Source organism: Cibotium barometz, chromosome 31 (assembly GCF_041138505.1).
Source record: "Cibotium barometz isolate CiBa-2024 chromosome 31, ASM4113850v1, whole genome shotgun sequence".
NCBI classification, from domain to species: Eukaryota; Viridiplantae; Streptophyta; class Polypodiopsida; order Cyatheales; family Cibotiaceae; genus Cibotium; species Cibotium barometz.
In genome coordinates, this window is record NC_141076.1 from 3,387,226 (window position 1) to 3,405,885 (window position 18,660).

An 18,660-nucleotide genomic window follows, 5' to 3' on the forward strand; every position below is an offset into this window, starting at 1 on the left:
TCTAGACTCTCCGTTGAAACCAGCGGGTCAACAACGAGATCCAGTAATAGATTACAATAAACATTGGTCCATCATACAATATCTTCCTCAACATACGCATGGGTGTCCTCGGTGCACCGCGAGCCCGTGCATCACCTGGTCAGAACCCTCCAGAATCCTCCTTAGGTGTCTTGGCACTTCACTAAGGGATTGCTTCGTCGACCCTCGTCCATTGTACTGGAAGCGCACCATTTTAACCATACCGAGGCTGGTCAAGACCTAGGCAAGCTTTGCCGCGTGAGCTGTCCTTCTTTGAACACTCCCCACCAGCTGTCCTCCTTTGAACACTTCCCACTAGCTGTTGCAACCAAACTTTCCTTAGAAAACACATATACCAAATGCTCCCTCCAGCATTCTGGCGTAAGACAGTCCTTTAAGAAAAGGGTTTCTATGCAAGTTTTTAGTTTTGATTTTCTTTTTAATACAATGAGTATATCTTAATTCCGTATCCCAAGACTTCTAGGTTAATATCTGGATTTCCAAGCAGAATTTCTCGAATTCTGAATTCTGAATCCTCGATCAAAATCAAAGGTCTCAACTTAGTTTCAGAATCGGTGGGTGATTTGAGTGTAGATTATGGGACTGGTCACATCGTCATTTCTTGAAACTGACGAAGGAGTTATGTCTTGGTCATAGTCTGATTCAGGTTTTGAGTCTGGAAAGGTTCTTCTTGAACTATCTTTATCAAAGGAAAATATTTCAATTACTACTTTACTAAGTTTAAAACTAATCACGAATTCCTATGAGGAATCATTTATCTAAAATTCTGATTTCGATAGTTTCACTGAATTTTCTCATTGTCATCTTAGAGAATATGAAACGGTAGGATTTTCTTTCACAGAGTATTTACTTAATCATTTACCAATTTTTAGGGGAATTAGGGATAGGGTTAAAGAGAACTCTTATTTTGATATAAAAATAAAATTCTTTTATGCATAAAAATCGATATTAGTGAAAGTAACACTTTTACAATAAAAAAATTTCTTTTATGCATTATGCATAAAAATCAATAATGATGAAAGTAACACTTTTATAATTAAAAAAATATTCTTTCATACATACTTTTTTGCATAAAAATCAATAATGATAAAAGTAACACTTTTATAATAAAAAAATTCTTTTATGCATCCCTTTATGCATAAAAATCAATAATGATGAAAGTAACGCTTTTATAATTAAAAAAAATTCTTTCATGCATAAAAATCAATAATGATAGAAGTAACACTTTCATAGTTAAAAAAATTTCTTTTATGCATCCCTTTATGCATAAAAATCAATAATGATAAAAGTAACGCTTTTATAATATATTTTTTTTCTTTTATGCATCCCTTTATGCATAAAAATCAATAATGATGAAAGTAACACTTTTATAATTTAAAAAAATATTCTTTCATGCATATTTTTATGCATAAAAATCAATACTAATAAAGTAACACTGTTATAATAAATAAAAAACTTTTATGCATCCCTTTATGCATAAAATTTAATAATGATAAAAGTAACACTTGTATAATTAAAAAAATTTCTTTTATGCATCCCTTTATGCATAAAAAATCAATAATGATCAAAGTAACACTTTTATAGTCAAAAAAATTTCTTTTATGCATAAGAATCCATTTTGATGAAAGTAACACTTTCATAATAAAAAAATATTCTTTTACACATAAAATCCATTTTGATGAAAGTAACACTTTCATAATTAAAAAAAATTATTCTTTTATGCATAAAAGTCCATTTTGCTGAAAGTAACACTTTCATAAAAAAAAATTTATTCTTTTATGCATAAAAATCAATTTTGATGAAAGTAACACTTTCATAATAAAAAATTTTATTCTTTTATGCATAAAAATCCATTTTGATGAAAGTAACACTTTCATAATAAAAAAATTTATTCTTTTATGCATAAAAATCCATTTTGATAAAAGTAACTTTTTCATAATAAAAAAACTATTCTTTTATGCATAAAAATCCATTTTGATGAAAGTAACACTTTCATAATAAAAAAAAATATTTTTTAATGCATAAAAATTCATTTTGATGAAAGTAACACTTTCATAATAATAAAAAATATTTTTTAAATGCATAAAAATCCATTTTGATGAAAGTAACACTTTCATAATAATAAAAATATTCTTTTATGCAAAAAAATCCATTTTGATGAAAGTAACACTTTCATAATAAAAAAATATTCTTTTATGCAAAAAAATCCATTTTGATAAAAGTAACACTTTCATAATTAAAAAAATTATTCTTTTATGCATAAAACAAATAATCAATATGCATCTTCTATGCATGAAAATGACACTTTTAGAATATAGAAACGATAGGGCCACCTTATCTCCATACATCCGTAAATACTGCCTTGGTGTACTTGAGCGTACAAAAACAGATAGAATAAGACATGCAACCTGTAATGAAATCCATTCAAATAGTAGTGAATTCCTTAGGCTATAAGTTGAAATAGACATAGACATAAGAATTTTTGTAGAAGAGAAGTGTGCAGCTACCTTTGTTACAAGTTGTCCCATCTTCTTTCCCACTGGTGGAGTGCATTTGACCACTTGTCGATGAAAGACCACAAATCCTCTAGATGTTGCCTCATGCTCTATCTTCACTCCTTCTTCCATTGTATAAAGGCATGTTATGAAGCCATGATCATTAAGACAAAAGTCTACAAATTGAAAAGTTGCCTCATATAGACTTTTGCTAACCACATTCCAAGGTGGCACTCTGTGTCCCAAACAACCCTCAACAACGAGGTTTGAGGGGAAGTCTACAAACACCATCTCCACACAATAGTCAGTCCTTTTCCCATGGACTTTTCCTTTATTACAAAGCACATTCATGGCTTCCAAAACATGTTTGAATAGAGGGGATGGCCCTTCTATGTTCTTACAGTCCCTTGCAAGGTCCTCGATGGAGGTATTGAATGCATATACCATGCCTGCGAATTCCCACAATGCAAGAAGAAACACAGAAGAAGATTGATTGGTAAGAGAAAAATATTTATCACCCCAATAAACATACACTACTGTTAACGGCATGATATCACCTTTCAAAGGTGCTGGTTGGATCATAGACGAGGCTACATGTACATTGCCCGAAGTACTTGTTGTTTGATGTACTTCTCTTTGTCTCCTATTTGCATCCAATGCTTGACTCACTATATCCCTCCCTAGGTTAACTGGTAGAGGGTGCATTCTAGATGTAGAGGCTATAGATGTGGCATGAGAGCTCGTAGAGCAGCCACGTACTGCAGTCAATGGTATACTCTGCACAAAGACAACTTATGGTTATAAATTACCTCATCAAAAAACTTTATCATCGTGCAAAAATCAGAGACAACTTATGGTTACCTCATCAGAACCCTCCACTATGGTCATCTTAGCCAATATAGCTAAGTGTTGATCATGTAATTGAATTTCTTCATCTGGCACAACAAACCTCTCCATGTCTAGCCACCAGGGGCATCTTGTCTTTTCAACACTTGATAGAGGCTAACCATGCATTTCAAAAATAGAAACGTTTTATCATCATACATACATTTTATCATCATGACCATGATTACAGAAAACACTTACTCTCCCAAGGTGCAGATCCGCATATATATATCGTGGAGTATCCTCGCAAATCCATAACAACACAAGAGGTGGTATGGCCTGTACTACACCACTATCCACCTCTTTCAGCAGCCATCTAAATTCCAAATGGAAAGGAAAACTAAAGTCAATAGGCTATATAAGAAGCATAAGGAGAAGAAATAAAATTGACCAAGTTTTTTTTTTACCTATAAACAACTCGATGTGTTGCAGAGCGTAGCCCTTTTTGTGTGTCAATATCATTGCTAAATTTTATATCCCCCTGATGAACTCTGAAAGCTTTTTTGAAATACTTTCGTCGATGAAAGACGACATAGTTTATAAAGGAATTAATGGAAGGTAAGGAGATTCTATCACAATTTTCAATCTCCTCCAGAAGCTTGGAGCCATAAGAACTTATTTGTAGCCAGAACACAAATGAATGTAGCCACTCTCTAGCTTTTGCTTTGTCTTTAGGCAAGTACTCTATCTCTCGAATGCTAGCTTGTGAATTATCCAACATTCGAACTAAGAATGCCTTATCTTCATCCCTAACTTGTGCAGCCCCAATCATGTTCAGTTTCTCTTCTGTCGCAATATGGGTCCCTGCTGCATGCCAAGGAAGTGACAAAACAGCACGCCAAAAGTATTCTCCATTGGCAGGGTCTGCTATGCGGGCAAACTTTCCCACCCTATTCTTATACAGAATTTCTACCTCTCTTATCACCTTAGCCCTTCCGTCTACATCCATGCCCTTAGCCTTGACCTCGATTTTCATCTCCATATCGTCCTACAGAGTCCATTTAATTACAAAATTACTCTTGCATACATTAAACATATTTCGCATAATTAAGTAGATCTTGCATACCTTTAATATCTTGCATACCTTAAACACAAGCCATGCCAATATATTTATTGGAACAGAAAACCAGCTTTTTTTGCCACGAGTGGGGCACTTTTTCATTTCATTCTCCATCCAAGCCTTGTCCTCATCATCGAGCTCTGCAAGGAGGGTAGTCTTATCGGACTCACCAATTCTCCTTATTTGGAAGAGCCTATCCCCAAAAGTTGTTGGTACAAAGGCATAGTCATGCATCCTAGTACAACCAATGCAGAGAGTTGAAGCAACATCATGCAATCAATGCCAAGAGCAAAAAAGAGAAAAATAATAAAACATATACTTATTCAATCTGGAAAGAGAAAACATCAGCTCTCCAACGTCAGCCTTCTCGAATTGTAGAAAGTCACAGGCCACCAGACAATGCTTAGAGATGTCATTTGGAAATTCTGAGTAAAAGGAAAGAAGATGATAAAATTATATTAGATGCATACATAAAATTGTATAAATAGATAAAAACATTTCAAATCACCCTCACCTTGAGCAATCAAATCCATCCAAGATTTATAGCGGTTGTTTCCATCCAGTACATGTATCATTTTACCCTGGATGAACGGTCCCCATTCTGGCATATTTCTGAGAGACTCTTCAAAAGTTCCATTCACATCCCTCCATGTTGAACTCCATGACAATGTTGTTTCTTCAGTCAGAGGAGTCTCCTCTCCATCCAAATCAAACATGGACACCGTGAACGCCCCCTTGCTTTCAAGATACCCACCAAGGTTCTTGAATGCTCGACCAAGGTTCTTATCAGTACTGGGGCATAGTCTCCTTATGGCCTCTGTTGGAAGAAGCCTACACAAGGGGATCTTGGGGGGGGGGGTGCTGAATCTAACTCTAATTCGATCGATGAATGCAGTTGGAGTAGAGGTTTTAAGGATCTTTCCGAAAATTTCTGCTTTGATGCTCTCTGTTTTTCTTGTCTCAGTTGTCAATGTGTCTCCACCTTCTTCTTCTTCATTATCATCCTCTCTATCATTCCCATCTTCTTGTCTATCATCACCCTCTCTCTCATCCTCCTGTCTATCATCCTCCTGTCTCTCTCTATCATCATGCTCTCTCTCATCCTCCTCTCTATCATCCTCTCTATCATCTTCTCTGTCATCATCCTCTCTCTCATCCTCCTGTCTATCTTCCTCTCTATCATCATCCTCTCTCTCATCCTCTTGTCTCTCATCCTCTCTATCATTCTGTCTCTCATCCTCTTCTTGTCTGTCATCCCTGTCTCTCTCATTCTCATGTCTATCATTCTCCATCAACACTTGGCCTTGACTCTGAACTTCCTCATCAAACAATCCTCGAGACACCCTGTCGGTTGTTCTTGCCTGTAATTTTTTGGAGCGTTTAGTAGGAGGTAGTAAGGAATCCATACCAGCAAAACAACAATCTTTTTGAGAACAAGAAGATCTAGTCACATAACGTTGGGAGTTGGTGTCCATTTTCAAAGATATAACTCTTCTCACAAAAAGTAAAGTAAACTACACGAATTATTCTAGGTAGTATAATCATGGGTTGGCATGGGTTGGCACAAAGTATACGGATTATTTAAGGTTGTATAATCATGGGTTGGCAGGGTTGGCGCAAAATATACGGATTATTCAAGGTTGAAAATAATCTCGGGTTGGCACAAAGTATACGGATTATTCAAGGCTGTAAATTCCTAATCATTAATAACAAAGTGCTCGAAAAATCCTTTTCCCAAAAAGGATTTCATTCCTCTGCAACGGCTGGAAGGAAAGGTACACTCGTGCATTTTCTACGACCATTTTCTACGACTATCCTCTGCAGCTATCGTCTTCTACAACTATCTTCTACTCTATTCTCTGTAGCTGTCGTCTACAACTATCCTCTTCTACAATTATCACCTGCAAATATCCTCTGCGTGTTTGCAAGCATGTAAGTCCCCCTCTCTCTATCTCTCTGTGCTTGCAATAATGTACTGCTATTGATTACAATCTGGATTTTTTTATTTAATGGCCAATGTAAAAACTCCTTCTCTACAATGACTATGATGGCATAGTCATGGCTCTGCAGATGAAGTCTCGAGATAGCTCTGTAGTGGCCATGTTTAGCTCTACAGTGGCCATATTGAGGATCAAAACATGTCTATGTAGGGCCTCCAGGATCAACTGCGCTGAGCGCACTTGATCCTGGAAGCTCTACAATGACAAGGATGGCATAGTCATGGCTCTGCACATGCAAGTCTCGAGATAGCTTTGCAGTGGCTATGTTTAGCTCTCTGCTTGTAATAATGTACTGCTATTGATTACAATCTGGATTTTAATGGCCAATGTAAAAACTCATTCTCTACAATGACTATGATGGCATAGTCATGGCTCTGCAGATGAAGTCTCGAGATAGCTCTGTAGTGGCCATGTTTAGCTCTACAGTGGCCATATTGAGGATCAAAACATGTCTATGTAGGGCCTCCAGGATCAAGTGCGCTGAGCGCACTTTATCCTGGAAGCTCTACAATGACTATGATGGCATAGTCATGGCTCTGCACATGCAAGTCTCGAGATAGCTTTGCAGTGGCCATGTTTAGCTCTACAGTGGCCATATTGAGGTGTAAATTTTCTGCTGGATCAAGACATGTTTATGTAGGTCCATGTTGACATGTTTATGTAGGTCCATGTTTATGTAGGTCTGTCTATGTAAGGCCTCTAGGATCAAGTGCGCTGAGCGCACTTGATCCTTGAAGCTCTACAATGGCTCTGCAGATGAAGCCTCTAGATAGCTTTGCAGTGGCCATGTTTAGCTCTACAGTAAGTAGCCATGTCTATGTAAGGTGAATTTTTTTACTGGATCAAGACATGTCTATGTAGGGCCTCCAGGATCAAGTGCGCTGAGCGCACTTGATCCAGGAAGCTCTACAATAGCCATGTTAGCTCTGCAGATAAAGCATAAGCCAATGTTTAGCTCTACAGTGGCCATGTTGAGGTCTAAATTTTTTGATGGGCATGTTGAGCACTTATTTTTAATAAAAACATAGACATCTTTTGCTAATGTGGATGCCTCCATGGATAGACAAGACATGCCTGTGTAGGGCCTCCAGGATCAAGTGCGCTGAGCGCACTTGATCCAGGAAGCTCTACAATAACCATGTTAGCTCTGTAGATAAAGCATAAGCCAATGTTTAGCTCTACAGTGGCCATGTTGAGGTCTAAATTTTTTGATGGGCATGTTGAGCCCTTATTTTTAATAAAAACATAGACATCTTTTGCTAATGTGGATGCCTCCATGGATAGACAAGACATGCCTGTGTAGGGCCTCCAGGATCAAGTGCGCTGAGCGCACTTGATCCAGGAAGCTCTACAATAACCATTTTAGCTCTGCAGATAAAGCATAAGCCAATGTTTAGCTCTACAGTGGCCAAGGGCTCAACATGCCCATCAAAAACATAGACATCTTTTGCTAATGTGGATGCCTCCATGGATAGACAAGACATGCCTGTGTAGGGCCTCCTAGATCAAGTGCGCTCAGCGCACTTGATCCTTAAAGCTCTACAATGACCATCTTGTGCAAGTAGACATTCATGGTCTTGGCCCCCCACACAAAATACAAACGCAAGGAAAAAACGCACATTTAAAAAACGTAAAAGAACATACTCTCTTTTGGGCAGGTGATGCTCGGGCAGGTGATGCTCGGGCAGGTGATGCCCTTTGTCGTGAGGGTGAGAGTTGCAACATGAGCGCAGCAGACATCTTCATCTTCAACGTTGTTGTACTTCACAACGTTACTGTGCAGATATATTCCAGTCGTGGTCTTCCAATAGATTACAGTCGTGTAAATATTTCTAAAAGTCGTGTAAATATTTCTAAAAAGGACTTCTTCTAAAAGTCGTGTAAATATTCGTGTGAATATATATTATTGTGCTTACTTGAACATTAAACCACTAAAAATTAAACCACTGTAGTACAAGGAAAAATGTGCAAATTATACTTCAAAATCGTACTGGGAAAATTACAAAACAAAATCCTTCTGGGAAAATTGCAGTACAAAATTACAAAAACAAAATCCTACTGGGGAAAATTACAAAACAAAAACGTACTGGGCAAATTTAGTTGGAGTTCTACTGGGAAAATTACAGGGCAAAATTGACAAAATCCTACTAGAAAAATTGCAGGACAAAATTGTGGGGAAATTTATGCATCCCCATCTTCCTCACTGTCATCTTCTTCACTGTCATCCCTATCTTCCTTATTGTCATCTTTCTCACCGTGGGAGTCGGGGATGTTCTCTGCATCTGCATCATAGCCTGTGCCTGTGTCTGCCTCGGGCATTTCAATGGGCATTTCTTTATGTTCTGCTTCCTCTTCCTGCTCGGGCATTTCTTCAGGCATTTCTTCATATTCCTCCTCTTCCTCCTCTTCCTCCTCTTGTATTTCCTCTTCCTCTTCTTCTTCCTCGAAAGGAAAATTGTACCAGTCCACCCGAGAATATTCTGTGGTGGAATCGCTATCTGCGATTCCATCATGGCAGCTCTCATACCATTCAGCGGGTGGGGTATCTGGCTCCTCTGGAGCCATTTCACTATTTTCACTAATTTCACTATTTTCTTCTTCAGAGGTATCACCCTCTGAAAATGTTGAGAAAACTAGAGATAGTAATATATAAATAGAAAGACAGAGCAGCTCCATTGTATCTTAAGAGGAGGGTGGTCTGAGAGCAGCTTGAGGGTGAACTAATAAGAAGCAATGGCAACCTAATAAGAAGCAATGGCAAAACAGTGCATGAGAAATAACATATAAAGAGAAGAAGGAGTTTTACCACGAGTTGATTGATTGCAACATCTAGAAATAGTCTGTTTTAGTAGTCTTTCAAACTAGTGAGTAAATATACTAAAAAATAGCTTTTCCAGCTTGTCCTTTCATTAGACTTTCATTCCAAAGGAAGCCTATGCCTTTTTCTCACGTGTAATGTATATAGTATTACTTTGTTTTGAATATTATACTTTCTTTTTCTCACGTGTAATGTATATAGTATTACTTTGTTTTGGATATGTGTGCTCACATTATACTTTCTTTTGGAATGTATTCCTGAAATGTAGGGATTCTGAGTCAGATGTTCAGATTTTTCTACACAAAGTTGGAGGCCCTCTTTTTAGACTGTCATTTTCACATGGGAAATGTTTATTATCAGCCGAATTAATGAAAGAAAAACTAGGTGCAGAACATGAAATTTTTATTGAAGGTCTATTGCAAACTGATGATGGTTTTGAGAGCATAGGGACAATTCCCTTGTACCATGGGATTGGTGAACATGGGTATTATATCTTAGATAATACCCTGTCATCATTTTATGTTGCAAAAGTAGCCATTACATCAACACCACTCCCTACCCCTGGGGATATTCCTTCTGGATCTGGCAGCAAGACCTCACCTATGTGAGTGATTTCAACTTTTGAAACATGGTAAAATATAGTGAGGTTATCTTTCTTGTTTCAATTGTTGACTTTGGATTGTTGATTTTTTTCCTAGTGACTTGGATGAAGAGGACATGGAAAAGGTGGTGCATGCAGATAATTTAATTGACATTGAGGAAGGTGATCCTGCATTTGACACTGCAGTATCTGCCTTCCAAATTGTTCGTACTTTGCCGCCCAATGACATATTCCATAATATTATAAATGAATGCACATTCAAAGGAAAAGTCAAGGAGCTCCCTAAGAAGTATGAAGAAAATTGCATTTATGAGCTTTTAGATGGGAAGGGCATGGAGGGTATGGAGCACAAATATGAAGGAAATGCATGGACAAAACCCCAGACACAAACAAGAACTAATAAATCTTTTATTTTGAGAAAGAGTTTTTGTGGGGGTACCTTCCAGTGTATGAATGAAAGATGCACTTATCGATTTCGAAACAAATCACCGAATAGGCTCCATTGGAATGGCCAATTATTGAAATCCCCAAATGAAGGATGTTTGGCTTTGGGAAGTTATGGAAACTTAGAGTGTTTCTTTTGTAAGCATGTTCCAATGTGCATAAAAACATGTTCAGTGTCTGCCTACTATTTTATGCCTAAAGATCACTCCCATAGTAGATTGTTCCTTCACTATGGGAAACATACACACACAATTGCTAGAGGCATGTGTCGAGCATCTATGCGAAACATTAAAGCCTTAGTAGCTCGTGTTGTTCAGATGGACCATAATGCGGGTCCACGAAAGGTACAAATGATTGTTGCCAGGGAGTTCGTTTTGAAGGCTTTCACTGACGATGATAAAGTGATTGGAGAGTTTATGTCAGAGAGGGAACTCCAGGAGATGTCTCAAGAGCTAATATCTTTAATAAATCTCAAAAAGTAAGTTCTTCTCTATTGAATATATATATATATATATATATATATATATATGTAATTTCTTAACCAACTTGGTAAATGTAGGGTGAAGCAGATGGTAATGCAAAGTCGAAAGACAAGTCGAGCACTAGGTGATGGATTTGAGGCTATCCTAGAGTTAAAAAGAAAATGCCACTTTCAGTTCTTCCACGGATCAAGGTTTCCCTTGCAAGCAACCAAAAGTGATGAGAGGTGCTATCTTTTCAAGATGTCCACAACTGGCCCTAGCTCTGGCGTTGATATTGTCAATAGAATGGATGCTGCGGGGGATCGAGACCTTCGACATTCATGGGTTTGTTTTGATCATGTACACCGAGTGGAGAATGATTGGCACACAATGGGTGCACATGTGTATGATCACACGTATGTTTTAATTTTTATTCTCTTTTCAAAATGAAATGACTGTTCGACTGAGTTGTTACAATACAATAATCTTCCAAATACTCTTCTTGCAGGATTGGAGAGCTACTCACAATTGCAACTTGTGAGTTTAGAGAGGAGGATGAGACAGCACAGATAATGTTTTGGGAAAATTTGAATGCAGTTATGATCGACCATACTGGGAAATCAGCAAACTTTTTTGGCTTCATGGCCGACGAAGCAGGTGCAAATTGGAATGCTATTAGGTCAGTATATAACAATGGAGATGAGATGGTAGGAAAGGAGAGATCTTGCCTTTTTCATTGGAAGGACAATCTTCGAGTGCATACACAAAAGTATATATATGCTCAACATATGGAAAAACACAATGAAATGTGTGAGAGGTGGAGGACTGCACCAACCAAAGAGGATGCTTTAGTGCTATTCCGTAAGATACGTGCATGGTGGGCAACAGGAAAGGCAGCAGACAGAAACATTCCCAAGCTAGATAGTTGGCTTAGTTGGTGGCACTATAGAGCAAGTCGTTGGGGTCATTTTATTATTAAGGTATGTTATGTATGTTTTTTTTTTCTATGAACTTAATTCAATAGCAGTAATTAAAAAACCTACTGGTTTGGGTTTATCTTTGTGCAATGGGTTTTCAATGAACAGGATGGTGAGCCTATTGTAAATGCTCTGGTACCACGAACGAACCTCTCTGAAGCCAAGCATGCTAGTTGGCTAGCAGGAGAAGGATACAAACATAAAATTAGTTTGTACGATGCATGTGTTTCAGATCTCATCAATGCTTACTTCCAGTGTGCTCGTCAAATGGCTTTTATGGAAGGAAAATATATAGGTGGAGGGCCTGACCTAGAGATATTAATTGAGAGAGCTCTTTCCAGACAAACTTCAAGCCCTTCTCCAGCTGCTACTTCAAGGGCAATTGATGATGTAGTGATGGGCACTCCAATGTTTACAAACAGGATAAATTTCAAGGGTGAGAAAAAGACTATTCGAGCTAAACGTCCACTTCATGAGGTCCATGAGGGGAATGTAGGGAGCTCTAGCCACCGACCAGAGTTTGTTTATGTGACAGTGGATAAGCATGAAAAAGGGCAAGCATCAATAAATCCAGAAGAAGGTGACGTAGCACTTCAATCATTAGAGCAAGATATTCATCAGACAAAGTGGGCATTGCGCAGGATTCCGATCTTGAATAGAGTAGAATGTAACCATTGGGTAGGAGGAAAAAAATGTAGCAGAAAGCTACGAGGCGGAGAAGTGGCACCATGCTTTTGGAGTGATTGTCAATTATCTTCTTGGAGGAAAGAAAAGTACTGCTATTTCTGTAATAATGATGTTCGACACACTTGGAAGCCTACAAAGACAATCTTACATCCACCTGCAAGTGTTCCTAATGTTTGGCCAATAGCAACAGGTACACACTTGAAAGTCAGGGAAGCTCATGATTTAGTAAAAGCTGGATTTGAGATTGGTGTACAGATTCCAAATAGTTTGCTTCAAGAGAGTGAACAAAACAAGCAAAAAATTCTTGAGGAAGATAAGCAAAAATACCCCTATCGAAAAGGTATATCTAAAGCTGCATATGCACAGATCAGTGCTGCGTTAGATATGAATGTAGAAATTATGGGAGGACATGTTCAAATGGAAGGGCAGAAGGAAATATTTAAAGTGAGGGAAATCCAGAACAAAGAAGCCCTACCCATTGAAGTAACCATTCAGAACCACCCAATATGTTCGTGTGCAGAATTCAATGATAGGTTGGTCAAAAGAAAACCATATCTTGCCTGCAAACATATCTACTTTGTTTTCCTGATGATTCTTGGACAGGATGTGAACAATAATATGCATATCCATCAGCCAAAGATTCCTAATTATATTTTGAAAGAGATGCTCACAAGATCTCAGAGGAGCCACCCACAACAATTATAGGATATACTTATAATGTTTTGAGAATATTTTGAGAATATCAATTAAACTTTTTGTACTCTGTGCGCTATATAAATAACACACTTATATTGATTGATTTAATTACGTTCAGTGTTATGTCAATGTTTTCAGTCATTTAATAATTAAGTTCAGTGTTATGTCAATGTTTTCAGTCATTTAATAATTAAGTTCAGTGTTATGTCAATGTTTTAGAGAGCAGCACAAGCACAAATCTGCTCGCTTGAAGGGGATAATCTATTTTTGTATTCTGTGTGATTTTTGCTCTTATTTTTGTATTCTGTGTGATTTTTTGCTCTGGGCTCGCTGCTCTGGGCTCGCTTTATTGACGCACCCGGCAGTATGTCCATGCCTCTTGCGACCAACGTGCAATGCTAAGGCAGAATCTCTCATTGACCATGATTCTGATGAAGCTGAAAGTGATACATGGCGTTATTTTATATCACTCAAGGCCTTGAAATTTCAGACTTCCTTACCAAATATATAGACTCCTTATTCCTAAGGAGAAGATAGTAGCTCCCTTGGCAGTAAGGGAACAATTGTATCAGGGTATGTCTATAGCCCAGTATTGGTGTCTTATACGTCTCCCGAGGAGATTTTGACATTAGGGAAAGGTTAAGGTCTATAGGGGCCCTTTAAGCTGCCATATTATGATTTTAATGACTTTTTGTTAAAATGTTAAGTTTCTTTGACATTAGATACCTTCTTATTCTTCAAATGGCTAGAAGTTTGAATTTCAAAGTTTCCCGCCAAAATTGAATTTAAAATTGAGTGGGCAAAACCATATCATGTGACATATCTATGGAAAGAGCTCAGCGCGCCGAGTAGATTTTAGATCTCTAATCTTCGACAAATTTTGAGCTCATATGTAGAAGTTATGGATGTTCGAAATTTCAAAAACTCCCCCCCCCCCACTTTTTGGGAATGAAAAGTACAAAAAGGCATCTTCTAGAGAATCTTTTGATCACCTTTAATCACCCAATATTTTTATATACATGGCATCACATGATTGGCCCTTTTCCTTAATAAGCTTTTAATCACATGGCATCTTAAAGGGCCCCTATAGACCTCAACCTTCCCCTAATGACTTCTGTGGAGCCGAGCTGCTCTATGTACATATTGTAACCTTTCTATAAATAAAGAAATGTTTTGTGAAAAAATTCCCTTTTGTATAAGTGATGGTTTATGGACGAACTGATAAAGCGAAATCTGTTATCAGACATATGTCATAGATCTCCAATAAGATCATTTATCTTGTTTAAGAAATTATTTTTTGAACCTCTTAAGTCTTAGGATCTCGCAGACGATATCAAAATAAAAATTTAATAATATATCATTTTTTACAGAATCATGAGACGAGGAAACCGTGGCCATCAGCCAGACCCTCTCTCTACAAAAGAAGAGCTTGACACCAACGTTCGCAAGGCTCTTCACATAGAACTTCACCAGGACCCTTCAAAGGTGAAGGGGAGAACCTGGGCGACGCTATGGAGAAATGGGTGGAAGCTATGGAAGAGTATTTTGATGTCATAGGCTACAATAAGTGGAGCAAAATGGCTCTTGCCCCAAGAAAAAAATTGTGGAAACAGCCAGGGTGGCATGGAGGACCCATTGTGACACCAACCATCTGGACAGGAATACCCAGTCCTGGAATGGTCTTAAAACCTATTTATTTCGTCCCTCCGGGTTTTTAGAAACCAAAATGAATGAATTCTTAGAGCTAAATCAGGGAGCAAAACCATCGAAGAATATCATGAGGCATTTGCTCTTCTACTCAAGTATTCACCACCCCTAGACAAAGAGCAACTTATGGCCAGGTTCATTCCGGGAATGAACGAACCCTTAGACACACTGGTCAAAAACTCCAAGCCAGTATCCATGGTAGAAGCTGTCAGAATAGCGAAGGACTTCGCCAAAGCTTTCATCTTGTAAAAGTCTCGCCAAAGCCATCTCCCTCATCGAAGGACTTCGCCAAAGCTTTCATCGTAAAAGTCTCGCCAAAGCTAGCTCCCTCATCCTTCAAAAGATTCCAGACACTCGGAAGTTCTTCCAACCTTCTGCCTCCAAAGAGACACCAAGGTCCCAACTAGAATTTGGAGACGGGAAGCTTCACGAATGAAGGAAGACCTTTCCCTCAAAGTGTACTTTCTCAGGAACTCTGGCTCTCTCAAGAATGCAAAGGGAAGCACTTCAAAGCGAGTACAGATGCTTTGCATGCCAAGGGTTTGGGCACCAGCTCAAGGATTGCCCATCTCCTTCTATGGGCCAAGGAAGACAGGGTCCTAGAATTCAGAGACAGACTCCTTCATATCAGTCCAGTCCCCTGCACCAAAATCAGGGTAACCCCAGAAGACGGCCACCTCAACTTGCAGCCTTCATGCAAATCAATCTCCAAACTCTCTCCCAAAATTCGAATAACCAAAGAGAGAGAGTTTCACCTCAGACTGCAGTAGCTAGAGCAGTGACTATAGATGATGAAGTGGAGAAAGAAAAAGGACACATCTATGCAGTGATAGAGCATCGGGGAAATAACCATCATTTCTCAGTCCTCCAGACTCTAGCATAGTACCAAGGTAAGCAATTCAAGCTTTTGATTGATTGTACTCATTCTTTTATTTCCCCAGGATGTCTACATAAATTAGTCCTAAATCAAAAATCAGGGAAACCTATGTAAGTGGAATTGGCCAGTGGAAAGATTCTTTTCACACACCTTGAGACTAACCTTATTCAATTTAACCTAGATGGGAACGTCCCTTGGGAGTCTATGATGGAATCCTTGGAATGGATTGGCTCCAAAAGAATCACGCTAACATTCATTGTCACAAAGGAACCATCTCATTCCTTGACCTTCATGGGAATAAAGTTCAAGGAACCGGAGTTTCTGGATTCCCAGTGCTATAATTAGTCAAGGCTTCCAAATTATTAAAAAGGCTCAGAAAGAGGCAAGCTGTGTATGTCATTAAAATGAATCCAGTAGACATGAAATGCAAGGCTAAAGAACCAGAGTGGTTAAGTGAGTATACAGATGTGTTTCCTAAAGAGCTGATTGAGATGCCTCAATCTGGCGAAGTAGATCATGAGATCGAGTTAACCCCCGAAGCTCAGCCAGTGGCTTAGCGTGCATACAAAATGCCAGTCCTTGAAGCCATAGAACTTAAGGAGTAGTTAAGACAACTATTAGAACAAGGATTCGTCAGACCCAGTGTCTCACCTTGGGGTGCACCCATTCTCTTTCAAAAGAAGAAAGATGGAACGCTAAGACTCTATATTAACTACAGAGGATTGAATCAATTAACAATTAAGAAAAAGTATCCTATTTATAGGATTGATGAACTTCTAGATTGGTTAAGTGGGACCCAAATGTTCACAAAGATAGATCTCAAATTCGGGTACTACCATATCAAAATCAAGGAGCAGGACATCCCAAAGACAGCATTCAATCTCGCTATGCGCATTATGAGTTCACAGTCATGTCGTTTGGATTGACTAATGCCCCGGCGACATTTAATCATCTTATGTAAGATATTCTCAGAGAATACTTGGATGATTTTGTTCTTTTCTTCTTTGATGATATCTTGGTATACTCAAAGAATGCTGCAGATCATGAAGATCATGTGCATAAGGTCCTAGAAATCCTAAGAAAACGCCAACCTTTTGCAAAAAAGAGTAAGTGTTCTTTCTCTGTTAACTAGGTGGAAAACTTGGGATTCATATTATCAAAGGATGGGATTTCTCCTAACCCCGCAAAGATCCAAGCAGCCGTAGAATGGTCAGAACCCAAGACAGTAAAGGAAGCCAGAGGATTCCTAGGACTAACCGGATGGTATAGGATCTTTACACCTAGGTATGCTCAAATAGCATCCCCTTTAACTAACCTTCTCAAGAAGAGTACACTTTTTAAGTGGATCTTTACACCTAGGTATGCTCAAATAGCATCCCCTTTAACTAACCTTCTCAAGAAGAGTACACTTTTTAAGTGGACTACAAAGCTAAAAATAGCCTTAGTAACCAACCATGTCCTTAAATTGCCAGATTTTATTGAGGTAGTTACTGATGCCATTGGGTTTGTCTTAGGCGGTGCTCTTATGCAGGAAGGTCATGCAGTGGCCTATGAATCCAGAAAACTCAGAACACATGAGAGAAAATATGCCGTCCACCATGACTTGGAGTTACTCTCAGTGGTTTATGCTCTCAAGTTGTGGAGACTATCTTTTGGGAGGATAGAGGTTCACCTTGATGATAGATCATCAAAGTTTGAAGTGGATCTTCACCCAAAGGGATCTCAACACGTGTCAAAGGAGATGGATGCAGACCTTGCAGGAATTTGATTTTGAAATTAAGTATCCGCCAAGGAAAGAAAATATGGTTGCAGATGCGCTCATCAGTAAAAAAGCCTCCTTGCTTGTAATTACAGTGGTGTTAAATCTATCAGTGAAGCAAAGGAGAAAATCATGCAGGGCAAATTCTATTCCCCTATTGCTACCCTTCTGATGCAGGAAAGCAAGACTCCTTATAGGAAAGCAAGACTCCTTATAGGAAATGAGTTAAGTTCTTGGGTACAAATTGGATGAAGGATGCATGTATTATAATAATCGGCTACCCTTCTGATGCAGGAAAGCAAGACTCCTTATAGGAAATGAGTTGAGTTCTTGGGTACAAATTGGATGAAGGATGCATGTATTATAATAATTGGCTATGTATTCCCAATGATGAGGGAATAAAGGGAAGAATTCTGAGAGAATCCCATGATAGCCTGATAGCTGGACATCCAGGGTTTATAAAAACCTATATGTCTGTTAAGAAAAGCTTTTTTTGGCCACGATTCAAAAAGGATGTACTTGATCATGTGCGGAAATGCTTAATGTGTCAGAGAGTCAAGCCAGAGAGAGTCAAGATGCTAGGGAAACTACAGCCTCTAGACATTCCTCAGATGAAGTGGGAATGTATCAGTATGGACTTTGTCACTGGATTACCTTCAGTGCAATCAGGTTACAACTCTAGTTTTACAACTCCAGTTTTGTGGTAGTTGACAGACTAACCAAAGTTGCCCATCTGATTCTAGTGAAAGAAACATACACTACAGTGGATGTTGTCAAAAATTTCCTTAAAGAGATCTTCAGATTGCATGGCTTACCTAGGAGGATAGTAAGTGACAGAGATCCCAGATTCACATCGAAATTCTGGATTGCATTCTTCGAAGCAGTAGAAGCTGTCTTGGATCTCAGCACAGCCTATCACCCCGAAACAGATGGCCAGAGAAGACTGAAAGAGTGAATCAGGTAATAGAAGATATCCTTCAGTCATGCTGCGGCACGGAACCCAACAAGTGGTTAAGCCATTTGCATCTTGTTGAATTTTCTTACAATACTTCTTATCATCGAAGCATTGGGATGAGTCCTTTCAAAGCTTTGTATGGACAAGATTACCTTACACCATTGACTTAGTCTGACCCATTGATCAGAATCAAAATATC

At 38.5% G+C, this 18,660-nt stretch overlaps 2 protein-coding genes across 2 annotated transcripts; one reads left to right on the forward strand and one right to left on the reverse strand.

The window, feature by feature from the left end:
* Nucleotides 1-3,822: 3,822 nt before the first annotated feature.
* On the reverse strand, nt 3,823-4,816 carry LOC147620408 (uncharacterized). The gene is made up of 2 exons (XM_086825521.1): nt 4,504-4,816; nt 3,823-4,407 (listed from the first exon to the last, which is right to left on the reverse strand). The coding sequence occupies exons 1-2, from the start codon at nt 4,711-4,713 to the stop codon at nt 3,823-3,825; spliced, it is 795 nt and encodes a 264-aa protein (XP_086681647.1). The 5' UTR covers nt 4,714-4,816.
* Nucleotides 4,817-10,014: 5,198 nt separating this feature from the next.
* On the forward strand, nt 10,015-13,172 carry LOC147620409 (uncharacterized). The gene is made up of 5 exons (XM_086825522.1): nt 10,015-10,237; nt 11,401-11,460; nt 11,692-11,783; nt 11,889-11,892; nt 12,013-13,172. Exons 1-5 carry the CDS (start codon nt 10,015-10,017, stop codon nt 13,170-13,172), a joined length of 1,539 nt encoding a protein of 512 aa, XP_086681648.1.
* Nucleotides 13,173-18,660: the final 5,488 nt, after the last annotated feature.